Consider the following 12,740-nt stretch of genomic DNA (forward strand, 5'->3'; position numbering starts at 1 on the left):
GATGTTTCATTAAGATAAATGAATTGTTCAATACCAAGCCAGGGTAGTTTTAAGGTCCAAACTGCCTGAAATGCAAAGAGCAAAGCCAACAGCATGCAGACTAAATGGAGGGGAGGCCCTTGCACTGATCATACAGGACCAGGTGTCACAGAATTAATGCCTCAATAATCCCACACTGACAAGATTTAGATTACAGAGAATCAACTCACTGCTAGAAATGGGGATATTTGTACCAGTAGTCTATAATCACACCGGCACTAGAGGAGTTACACTCCTATAAATCAGGGCAAGTTCCCTCATTTAGCAAATAAACCAGAGCAACTCTCCAGTCCTGCTCATTAAACCTCAGCAGAACTTACTGCCCCAGATCTATTAAGCCTCAGAGCTTCATGACATGTGGAATCTGTGCATTATCTCTAAGGGTGCTCAAGGTGTAAATGCAGCCACACCATCCCTTTGGTGGCTTCTACTGTCACTGGAACAGCAACAGCACCTGAATTAAAACCTTACAGAACTTCAGCTCAACATTTCGTGAGATGCTGTTGCATCATCATGTTAGAAGGCATTTTCTGACAAGGTGAAAGGACTGTTTGCATTTCAGGAGTTTGCACAGGCTGTGCTAAAAGCCTCTGAGGGTTCACATGAAAAAGATGCTTGAAGCCAGAGTACGTAAAGTGTTTTGGCAGGAGTGGCCACTTGACTCTAGCAGGACAAATAGGGCTGAAAGGAGCACAAGTAATTCACAGGTAGATGGGCTGCTTTTTTGTTATGTACTATGACTTTTGCAGACTTACTTCTCTCAGCATTCAAAGCACTTTAAGGTGTGGGGCTACTGTTTAAACTTGCAGGCTTTTTCTGGTGAGGTTTTCTGGAGATGCCTGCAGAATCTGCCTGGTAAGGTTAGGAAAGGCTGAAAACTGTTTACTAGCACTAAGAAGGGTAGAGAAGTCTCTCAGGCAACATTTACCCCCAAAATGCTGCTTTAGTTGGACTACATTGCTAGCCAAGCCTTTTTATATCACTGAAAAGTCACTTTTCTCTGTCAGGACAAGGAACAAAGTTTTGCTCACAGGGAAGCCTGTGGCTGTCTCCACTACATAAGAAGGAAAACCTGAGCCCTGGCAGGAGCCCAGGGAGATGAGTTCCAGTGACTGTCACATCCTTTGAAGTCAGACTTTCAGGCCATACCCAGAGAGAACACTGAGCTAATCCTATCTAAGAACCACTGGGCTAATAGGGAGTTCTGTTGATAAGGGCCCAACAGAGGTGGGAAAATATTATGCTTATTCCCTTGGATTGCAAAAGATTTTGGGTATAATTTTTTTGATCATTTGGTGGTTTGTTTTTGGTTTTTTGTTTCTAATTTTTATTTCCTTGGTGCTCTTTATGCCAGATTAAAAACAGAATGCCCCATAACAGCGAGTCCCAGAATGGGGTACAGACAACAGTAAGGCTCCTTCCCAAAGTTGTTCACCCAGGATGCATGTTTCCAGGGCTGCCAGGGATGTCTGCAGTAGGCAGAATATGGGAGGGAACTGCTGATTGCTCCAACACCTCTGCAGTGTGTCACCAATGAGGAGGGTTGACGATGACGTCCTCAAAGATGTCAGTCATGAGCAATCACCGCAATGTGGCACTTCTCAGCTCTAACTGCAGTTCTGTGCAGCAGTAACAGGCACCATCTACTGCAAGATGCGGGCTGGCTGAGACCCCCTGCCCCAGAACAGGGGCTTGAACTTCTGCTATTCCTATTAAAGTAGGATTTCAGCACGTGTTCCTCACCCCCAGATCTCTGCCACAATCAGCAGCAAGGGAATCTGCAGGAGCTGCTGCTTCTCCACTCCTCTGTCATGAAACAACATCCACAGAGAAAGGGAGAAGGGGCCCAAAAAATCCACACATGTGGTGTTTTGCCCTGTGTACCTCTTTGTCAATAAGGGCTGGAGGCTCCCAAGGAAAGGACTCAGGGGAATTTGCTAATGTCCCTCTTCACACTGATATTGAGAGGATGAGCAGTACACAGCACAAACCCACACCCTGCTACACCACTGAACCACTACAATGCTGCACAATGCAGGAGAGAGAGGACAGGGAAATGGGCAGGAGCTCAGGGCAGAGTGTTTGAGGGACACAGATCACTACACCCTTCCTCTTGCAGGGGCAGGAGGCAGAGGAGAGAAGGCAGTTTGAATGGAAGCAGGAGAGTAACCTAGAAGGTAAAGGGTCAAGGGGAGAACAAACAAAGGAAGTTCACATCCATCTGATGATGGGTCACAAGGATGAAAGGGAACATTCAATGTCAGAGTTACCCTGCACTCAGACATGGAAGTCCTGATATTAATGACCCAAACTCCTCTTAACTTCCATGGGATACAGTGAGGATGGGAGCACTTCTCCAGCCAGACATTGGAATATAAGAAGAGGAGTCTGAACTATCAGCTCCCCAAGTCTCTGTCTTGATCCTAACAGAGCTGACAGACCAAATCAAAGCAGAGTTTATTCAGCTGATCTTACAATCAGTGTGGATATAAGCCAAATGAAAGACACAGAGTTTAGACATTGTTGCCAGAGCTCATTCCCCCATCCCACCTTCTCTATTTAGAAGCAGAGAAAGGTTCCTCCAGACCTTAAATCAGGTACTGAAGCTTTCCCAGCTCCTGCAGCTCAAGCAGCTGCTCTGGCTCTGATTAGCCAGTTTTTCTGTTCAAGACTCCTCCCTTTATGAGATCCTGGCAGAGGTGGTTCATCAGACAAGGGACTCTGTTACTAACACAAGAACTGGGCAGCGGAGGAGAGCTGCAGAGCGGTGCTGGAGGATGGGGACACAGTGACTCATGCATCCAGCGAGAGTGCGAAACCTACCGTGGCTGCCAGTCCTCAGGGGTCACTGATAGTGATTCTGAAAGACAACACGAAATCAACATGGCAGTTCAGACAGTTCAAGGCAGAGGCCACACAGACTGTCAGGAAGGTGGAACAGATACACAGGAGCTTGCACAGACACAGTCACACATCCCCCTCCAAACACAGCATGAGTAGGGGGACTGCAAACACACAGAAAACACTCAGCCTCATCTTTCCACACATCCAGACCCTGTCGTGCACAGGAGTGCATCAAAACCTATCCAACCATCCACACACCTACTGGCTGTTCCTCACACATCCAGGCTGATGTTCACAGCAGTGTCATACCCAGGTTTCAGCACCCACCAGCTGGGCACAGATATCTGGGCTTGTCTCTCACTGAGGACTCCTATCGTCTGACCAAATTAAATGTTTAAGAGCGAGCTCAGGAAAGAGGGAGATAACATGCAGTCCTGAGCACTACCTAAAACAGCATAAAGCAGGTGGGGGCTTTTCTGAAGGTCATAAATCATGAAATCAGCTACTCTGACCTCCTGAATAATTTGGGTCATACAGCTGTGTGACCTTACCATGGAATGGTTTGGGTTGGAAGGGACCTTAAAGATCACCTAGTTCCAAGCCCTGGCCATGGGCACAGACATCGGCCACTAAATCACTAAAGAGAAAAGTTCCAGTGATGTGTCCCCATTGTACTGACCAGCACAACAGCCAGTGAGAGCCATCCCTGCCAGGAGGTAACTCCAGACCCATGCCCTTATGACACCAAAGAATGGAGAACACATTAACGCCTTCAACACATTTTTCCAATGGTTGAGTCATTTGCGCTGAAACTCCCTTAATTCTCCTTCAAGCTCTTCTACCTACAAGTTCCATCAAACTATTTTAAACTAAAGAGCCTAAATACATGGGGAATACCTTAATGGATTTCTTTCCCAGGTCAAATCCTAAATGTGTTTGTAACTTTCAGCTCCCAAAATTATGCATTTGACTATATGGACTTCCACAGTAAATAGAATAAATGCTAAGCACAGAAGCAGGATGGTAAGTCTTAAGTGTCCCTAATTATATGCAGGAAAATCTTTCTGTGCAAAAAAATATACCATGTGGTGATTACATGTGAAAATGTGTTTATACACTTATGTTTATGAAAAAGGAGTAGCATGACACTTGTGTAAGTTCATCATTCATAAAATCAGATGCTCAAAACAGAGGCACAAAACTACCAAACTTCTACACAGGCATCACTGAGCACACAAAGCACAGCCAGCCACCACCACCCACTCGAGTTCACTCCACACCACCAACTCCTCCAGCAAAGCCCACTCGTGCTGAACACGAGGGCTTTGTTCCTCTCACACACACACTACACAGCCCGGTTAGCAAGGGAAAGATGGGTATTAAAAAAGCAACAATGGAGATGGCATTCGTTCACCCATGGCAGAAGGACCCGAGTCCAAGTGCTAGCAGGGAACATTCTTATTCTATATACAGGAGAGGAAGAGAAAGAGTCCCTTGTCATTGGAAATTCTCCATTCATCAGTGAACTCAAATGACAAGCTGGTATCAGGATCCGGAGGAGTCTATGAACAACTGGAAGAATCAGAGAGGGGGATCAGAGAATGAGCATCACACTTCACAGCTTCTGGAATTACATTCTCAACTCCAGATCAGGGCAGTCAGTAGCATGCAATCCAACCTACCATCTCTCCTAAACCAAGGGGTTGCTCAGTCAAGCATGAAACTCTTTCCTCCTCTGCTCCAGTGCTGTTTTCCCTGCCTTTCCCTAAACCCTTGTACTCATGCAAAAGGCAGAAAAGCCATTAAGATAGGCAATGACAGATTTCTTTTAAAAAAGGCCAATTCATTTCAGCCCATTTGGGGAATCCTATCACGACGGCCAGGTATATAGAATATTTTTCATGAGTGAAGAAATGAAACTGAGTGAAAGGAGGGAGATGGAGACATAAAGAAGCATAAGTATACTGAAAACAAAACCAAGAGTAACAATATATGGAAAGGCAGGGCCACAAGAAGCAGGAGCCAAAATACACAGTAGAAGCATGCTGACATCCATAGGTGCCTCCACAGTCTCCAGGACAACACTGAGGTATGTGAGGACAAGTTACTGTGGGAGCTGCATCAAGGTGCATAGGAAGGACTGGGGCAAAGGCACCAAGAAAGTAAAACCATTTGCATACACCAGTGTCAGAAACTGGTCTATGAAGCTGTCTGGACTCATCCACCTCTAGGCTGGCTGCAGTCTGGCAGAGAACACTTCCCTCCAAACAGGCAGCACCAAATATGAGCTGGGCACTATCACAGGAGGAATACTGAACCCAGTCTGCCACACACCATCCCCAACCATTGATAGGCATGGTGTTTCCACAGAAAAGGGTGAAGTTTCACACCTGTGCCACCAGCACTCACTGAAGAGGTGTTTTCCACAAGGGAAGTGTTTCCTCTGCCATGTCACTGGGGAGCTTCTGATTATGTTTTTTCTTTACACTGCAATTACCTCCCCCTCCTCAAGGGAAACTAAGTACCCAACATAAAAGCATTCCTGCTTCCAGACTGCCTCCCAAGTTCTGTTCAGGAACACGTACTCAGCTGCACGGGGATAATCCCTTATTACTATGTTGAAGTGTGTCTGAAGTAACTGAACAGGAAAGGAAATGAGTTTCCTAATGGGAAAGCAAAGCTGTGTGATTTGAACCCTCTAGACTGGAAAATGCTGAAGTTGATTACACAAACACCAAAATTGCCTAAGAATTCATTTCCCCGCCAGTGATGCTGTGATACTCTCCCAGCCAGAAAGCAACTGAACAGCTTTGAAGGTCTTCCAACTCACCTTGAAGAACTCTGGGCCAAGAGAAAAGGGGGAGCTTCAGACTATCAGGAGACCTACACAGAGGGGAATCTCACCCTAGTCCTGTGATTTATCTGGTGACTACAGGCATTGGTACAATTGCTGTAAACCTTGGGTTCGAGGTTGTCTCCCACATTCTTTATAGAGGTTTGTAGAGAGGAACAGCTGCCCCTCTGTTTCTGAGAGCTGCCTTGGCATTGCCTCATCCATACAATGAAATCTCAGAGGACAACGATGCTACTGCCTCTGGACCCAATTCAGATATCCAAAGGCTCTACCCACACCATGCACTCCATTCTCCTCCTATGGCCCAGGCAGGCCAAGTGCTGCCAAGGTTCCAATCCAAAACCAGAACATACTCCACACCTGCATGGAGCAGTGTTTCAGGACTTACCTGGGAACACCAGGAGGAGCACGATTAGGCCGAGAAGGAACCTGAGGTGGGGGCCCGAAGGGATCAGGAGAGGCACCTGGCCTGGAGGGCACAGGGGGGGCACCACCCAGTGTGGAGCCACCAGCAGGAGGTGGCCCAGGAGCTGGTCCGCGCGACCCAGGTCTGGCGGGGGGCACTGCAGGAGCTCTCCTCTGCGGTGTGGGGCTGGATGTGGGGGACCTGCCAAACAAACAAAGGCATTCAACTGCAGCAACAGCTCTGGGATCCCTATGTCACCACAGGCACCACTCTGCCTTCAGTGTTTCTGTCTTTAGCTTCACATCACTTTACACACCACCCTTCGGCTTTCAAGGGCCACACCAGGACCACGGATGCCTTCAAAGCTGTCAGCCCCATACAACCCAAGGGTTTAGAACATCTCAACATCTCTGTAAAGATGTCCTAGGAGCCTGCCAGCAGAAATACCCAGGACTCTTCATCCACAGGAAGAAGAGGACTCCCTGTGTCAGTGGGAGGCCCCAGCAAGGCACTGAAGAGGCGTCAGGCAGGTCTGCGGGGCTCTCCCCCTGAGCCTCTGGTACCTGCGTCCGGACGGTACGCTCTGCACCTGCAGCCAGGAGTCGTCCACCGGTGGGGGCATGGGGGTGCTGATGGTGCTGGTGTTGATGTCCCCGATGATGTTGAGGGCCTCTTTCAGGGCGTGGTACATGCGCAGCATTTCGTCGCGTCGCTGGGCCTGCTCCGCCGACTCCTCCATCAGCGTGTTTTGGTCACCACAGGAGTACAGGTTCGCCAGCAGCTCTGAATGGATGAAGTCCTTGGTCTGTAAGTCAGCAGAGAGAGGGAATCAGTTTTCACCATCTTTCCCCCAAAACACTCTATTCTGTCCCCACCTCTTCCTTCCAAGCTGCCTTCTGTTTTTCTTCATTTTTTCCTCCCTCTCTATTTTTCTCCTTTCTGCCTCTCCCACCTCCACTGACCACAGTGAGATAAGTACATTGTTAATCATGAGGTGCATGATTGTCTTCGGCATGAGGTCTCTGATGGTTTTGTTGACAATTGCCATGTAGGAATCCACCAGGTTCCTGATCGTTTCCACTTGTCTCTCCAGCTGAGGATCCATGGAGTGCATGAAGCTGTCTCCTCCATTCTCCTCTGCTTCACTGGCCTGCAGAAAAAAAGGAGAAACGTATTGGTTCTTCAAATGTAACACAAAATTGGCTTTCCATGAGAACTAAGAGAAGAGTAGAAAGGAACAGGCAGGAAGCGCATGCAATAAATAAAACTTAAACTTACATTTTGAGCTGTGATTGTCAATGCACAACTCAGTTTGTACAGACTTCTCCAGCTCAGATCTGAGAAATTTTAGCAATAAAGCTGCTCTCTTAGTAGAAAGTTATTAAGAAAAGGTGAAAGGCAACAGGGACTCCTGACACACGTTCAGAGGTTATGGCTCTGGTGCATACTCAAAGCTGCATTATTCCTTTTTAATGTTTACAGCTTCCTGAAAGGTTCTTCATTTGATCTGGGTTTTCCATGACCAGAGTCAGTTAAAACCAAGATCGTTCACCATAAATTAAGTCTCACAGGCTCTCTGCCATGCTGCATCTTTGTACTCATTATACAAATGAGAAAATAGATACAGAGAAGTGAAACAACTGCTCCTCTCAGGCTGACCACAAGTAGATGGAATGAACTAGAAAACTTTCCTATCACTTCAACTGCAACTCCTGCAGCATAAGTTATTATTATATTTTCTTTCACACCAAGCGGATGAATCTCCTCCTGCTTGCCTGAAGTACATTGATTATTCTGTAAGGTAAAACCTGGACTGTGCTGTTTGACAGCAAGCCATCTCCAAGGCTCCTCCATTTGGGATCAATTTCAAAGCATTGAAGCATGAAAGAACTGCTGCCTTCCTCACTGCTTATTTTAAAAAAACCCCCATGATTGTATAATGAAACATCTTTGTTTTAAACAGCCCTAGTCTGAACAATTTGCCATGTAGGAAATGGCTTGTCTTTTGTTTTGGGGAACAAAATATATGAGAAAGGGCAAATGCTTTTGTTCATTTGAGCTTTTGCTGAGAAGATCTTACATAATGAAGGAATGTAAGGTTTCAGTGTGAAACAAAGTAAAGGAAGTGGATGTCAAATAGGACAACTTAAAAAAAGTGAGGGTAAAAAAAGCCAAAAATAAGCTTGCACCAAGATTCAGAAGTCATACAAAAAGGGAGGAATAAAAAGAAAAAAGGAAAACTCAAACCAAGAGCAGAAACAGACACCAGGAATCCAACAGAGGGTACAAAGAGGGAGAAGAAGCAAATCCTCTCAGGAAATTGTGACAAAAGGAGGAAAAAAATGAGAGAGCTATCTGGTGAGAGCCCCAGGAGGCAACACAGGCAGAGGGGGTCAGACTTACTTTGTCCTTGTCCTGGCAGGCCAGTTTGAGCACACATGGAAAAAATTAAAACAAAAAGGGACAACAAAATAAAAAAATAACTTTTAGTTGGTCTCAGAATTTGGAGAAGGTCCCATAATAGCACTGACAAGCAAAAGACCAATCCCACTAAAAATACATCAGTACCCCTATTACCCTAGAAGAGGAACAAGTCAACTGTTTAGCTAAACTGAAAAGTGGGATGCTCTGCAAAGGAATTCATATTGTTAGCAACAGAGGACAACTTTCTTACCTGTAAGGGCCACTGCCATTCCTTAGAGGGGTTTTGAGACAGGGACCAGGGCTCCCATGTCACACCCCTCCACTTGCACAGCAACAGGTGGCCCATGGCCACTGTGGTTAAGAGGCCCAGTCTGGTCCAAAGCTAATCTGAAGTCATGTCACTGCTAAAGCCCAGTCCCTAATTCTATTTTTAAAATCTCTTATCAGTTTGTTAGGAAATACTTTAAGGCAAAAGCAGCAATATTCAAGTGTAACAGGACAGATGAATGCAAGAAATCTATTAGAAGCAACAAATACAAACAGAAAAGCAATTATCACTTTTCTAATGGGAAAACTATTTATAGTAGCTTCCTCTCACAGAGGAACGGAAAGACTTTGAACAGAAACAAATACCACAGTTGTCTAGAAGATACTCTTAAAGCAGAAAATAATGCTGACAATAAGTGCTGTGGGACAAGAGGAAGGGAAGAGATAAGAGTTCTTGCTAAAGGAGCATATTAGAGTATCCACAAAGCAAAAGAATAATTCAAAGAACATCACTCCCCAATTAATTGGAGGAAGGAAAGGGAGAACAACTGCTAAGTCAGGAAGTTCCTAATAAGGCTGTACAGTTCACAAAAAGAAATAGTGCCTTTGCTCAGTGGATATCATACCAGTTAGCAGTCACAGTAGTTAAATGTCACCCTCATATTGTGAATTTCATGTCCACAAAACAAGACAGCTAGAGGGATTTATCAAGGCAGTCCTTCCTACTTTATCTTCACTTTGAAGCTGCCAGTTACTTTATCTCAAGCTTCCCTAATGGAAGCACCAGAAAGATTCTCACCTCTGGAAAGGCAAAATCTTCACAGACTTATTTTTAACACAAGAAGACGGAGCTATGCTTCTCAAGACACATGCTGTGCTCCTCCTTATCCCATTATTACAGCTGTCACTTACCCCAACACGCTCAGGGTAGACTCCTGCCCGAAGGAAGGAAGCCTTCCAGCTGTCCACCTCCTCCTGGGTCTCACAGGCCAGCTCCAGCTGCCGGTAGTCCTTGTAAACATTCCTGACAGGAAGAAATATATTTTATTATTCTCTCTCTCAACTCAGAGATTTGCCCATATCTGACAAAGATATCAATGACTAGGGAATCCTCCAGTCATTTGAAGACAGAGATACTTGGTCCCTTGCTAGGAACTCATGATGATCCTGCAAAAGGAAATTAATTTTATTGCTCTCAAATCAGTTGTGTGTTTCAACAAGGCCTGAAAAACATTCCCTTTTCAATTCTGCTTGCTGCTGGACTCCTCCACCCATCCCATGTCCTATGGATTTTCCTAGTCACTCACCAAGAACATTGTGATTATAAATATATATCCCAGCCACAGGCAGACTGAGGTAACCACACCAAAAGGCTGAAGGGTTAATTTCACACCACAAGCCATGCACTGGCAAGCAAAAGGGAAATTACACATATCTGTAAGATCAGAAGGAATGAAGTTAAGTCCTCCCATCTCCTTCAGAACTGGCTGTCTTGAAAGGACAATCATATCTTTCCTGGACAGCTATCCTACCACACTCATCCCTACTCTGTTACATAAATCCTGTCCCTAGCTACAGCAGCTTGGTGTGCTGAGATGGGAGCATACCTCTGTTCAGTGTTGAAGAGAGCAAAGATGTGCTTGCTGGACATGAACCCCTTCTCCACATCTCGCAGTTTCAGGTTATCCACTGGTAACATGTACTTCTTCTCCTTCTCCTGAAAAGGGAATGAGGAACAAGTCACTCCCTGCTCCAGGGGCACCTCTGCTCTGCTAGCACAGAGTATCAGCAGCAGGGCTCCTCATCAACAGAGAGGCATTCTCAGACCCAGGTCCTCTGTTTCCTTGAGTCTGTGAGAGAAGGGGAAATCTGGAAACAAGAATTTGTCCTTCCCAACTGCTTTTGTGATGTGGCCCAACAACCCTGTCCCATTAATTCCTCCACAGCAATGTCCAACTTCCTCAGACTGTGCTGTGGTCCCACTCTCCTCAGCAAAGGGGTCAATCCAGGCTCAGGAAAAGACAGGGATGTAATAGAGAAGCTGGTTTAATACAGAAGTTAAGTGTCAATAAACCTTGATGTTAAATATTATGTTAAAGATCTGGTGTATATATACACACACACATATGTGAATATATATAAATCATATTTACCTCTTCAGACAATTTGACTTGCTGATTTTGTTACTTCATCCTATCACTGTCCTAGTCCTACACTCTATTAGTTACTGTGAACCTTTCACCTTCATTTAAAAAAAGCCATCAAAACTTGATCTTAGTTTCTGAATGGAAATGTAAAAGTTAAGTCAGAAATTATAACCTCTGCTTAGTCTCAAATCTGGATCTACAGCAAATTAATAGAACTGAATTTGGTTTAAGGCCCTCATTTGGAGCATCCTATTCCAGCTGGGAATTATACCCCAGCATGACAAGAGAGGGAGCCCTCACACTGGTCTCCAAATGGCAGAATGCAGCTATCCAAGACTAAACCAAACCCAGAGCATACTCCTATGTGCAAAGCAAGCATGTGAGCCTGTCCCCTTGTGAGATCTTGTGTGTTTGTAGACTTTTCTTGGCTGGAAACAACATGATCATGACTGGGGGAAACAGTATGGAAAACAAAGATGGTCAGTGAGGAGAGATCCTGAAGAGCTGACTAGGAAGGACGGGCAGGGCAGAGGAGCAGGTACAAGTGACAAGCTGCTGAGCTCTGACACCCAGATAATTCCAAGTCCTAATATCCTTTAAACTTCAGCTAAATTGACTTGAGTTTGCTAAAGGATACCAGCACCTCACAGTACTGAGATATCCCAAAGATCAAACTGTACCAGTTCATTACAAATCATATGCCATGAGAATATCTCAAAAACCAGCACCTAGAAAACAGAAGAGATCACTTGGGCTGCTGCCAGACTCCCTCTCAAATATGCCAGGCCATGAAAACAGGAGAATTCTTCAAAGCAAATTTCCCTGGACTTTCTAATCCTGCTGATCAGTTTTAATTAGATGTGGGCAGGCATTTTTCTAATGGGATCTCTGTCAGCCACATGCTGGTCTCAGAGCTACTCACACTACTTCAGATTCTGTGAGACACAAACAACTTGCAGCTTTCTGTTACTCTGGGTTATCATTATACTGACTTAGGGTGAACTAGTGACCTAGAAGAGAACAACACTGCTGAGCCCCTGGCTAAGTCAGACCATCCCCACTGCAGCCTTGCTTAACTGGAACTCCCTGCACTCACTCCACAGCCCTGGGCCAGTGAAAAAACAAAACAAAACACTAACCACTCCTCATGCCCCCTCCCCCAAAAAAAGACCCCAAAAAGCCCAACAAAAAACCAAAATCAAACAACAAAACAAACAAGCAAAAACAAATAACCCAAACCACAAAAAAAAAACCAACCAAAAAAACTCAACAAAATCTGCTGATGTTCAAGATGTCCGAGTAAAACTTTCTGCATTAGACCCACATAATTCCATATAAGTTCTGCCCTGGTGTCATTCTTCAGGAAAAAATGTCAAAAAAAAAAGGGAATTCCATGTCACTGATATGGAAACAACATGCCAGAGTTTCAACTTTCACCCTTTCCAAGCTCTCACATAAATGCTGCCACGTGGTCAAGACAGCACTATCTCCACATGCTGATCTTGCTACAGATAACAGAAGATAAAATATCTGTCTGCCAGCACAGCTTATCAGTCCTGGAGGGGGAGGTAGCAAGAGCAATCAAGTGGAGGACATGGGCACAAGTCAAGAAGCCCCCAAGCCAGGCAAACCTGCAAGGAGGCCCTGCTGCTCCCCATCTCCCTACACCTCCCCCTTCCCAGTCCCCCATTTCAGCCTCTCCAGCTTCTCAGTTTTCAACCCAGCCTGTTTTATATCAACAATCTGACTTCATTTCCTG

General features: G+C 45.3%; 1 protein-coding gene across 21 annotated transcripts in view; it reads right to left on the reverse strand.

Annotated features, from left to right (window-relative positions):
- The window catches only part of DNM1 (dynamin 1), a 63,925-nt gene that overhangs the window by 2,987 nt on the left and 48,198 nt on the right, over nucleotides 1–12,740 (reverse strand). For 9 of the 21 annotated variants that reach the window (XM_030286424.4, XM_030286425.4, XM_030286426.4 and 6 more), the window contains 6 exons: nucleotides 10,442–10,551; nucleotides 9,747–9,858; nucleotides 8,547–8,558; nucleotides 7,123–7,293; nucleotides 6,707–6,948; nucleotides 6,126–6,344 (listed from right to left, as the gene is read on the reverse strand). In XM_030286424.4, the coding sequence (XP_030142284.1) occupies nucleotides 6,126–6,344; nucleotides 6,707–6,948; nucleotides 7,123–7,293; nucleotides 8,547–8,558; nucleotides 9,747–9,858; nucleotides 10,442–10,551 (866 nt within the window). Of the gene's footprint in view, nucleotides 1–2,862; nucleotides 2,900–4,320; nucleotides 4,456–6,125; nucleotides 6,345–6,706; nucleotides 6,949–7,122; nucleotides 7,294–8,546; nucleotides 8,559–9,746; nucleotides 9,859–10,441; nucleotides 10,552–12,740 lie in introns of those variants that run through there. The other 12 variants (XM_030286436.4, XM_030286434.4, XM_030286432.4 and 9 more) reach the window with 6 other exon arrangements.

The sequence above is a fragment of the Taeniopygia guttata genome, chromosome 17 (genome assembly GCF_048771995.1).
Source record: "Taeniopygia guttata chromosome 17, bTaeGut7.mat, whole genome shotgun sequence".
Classification (NCBI taxonomy): Eukaryota; Metazoa; Chordata; class Aves; order Passeriformes; family Estrildidae; genus Taeniopygia; species Taeniopygia guttata.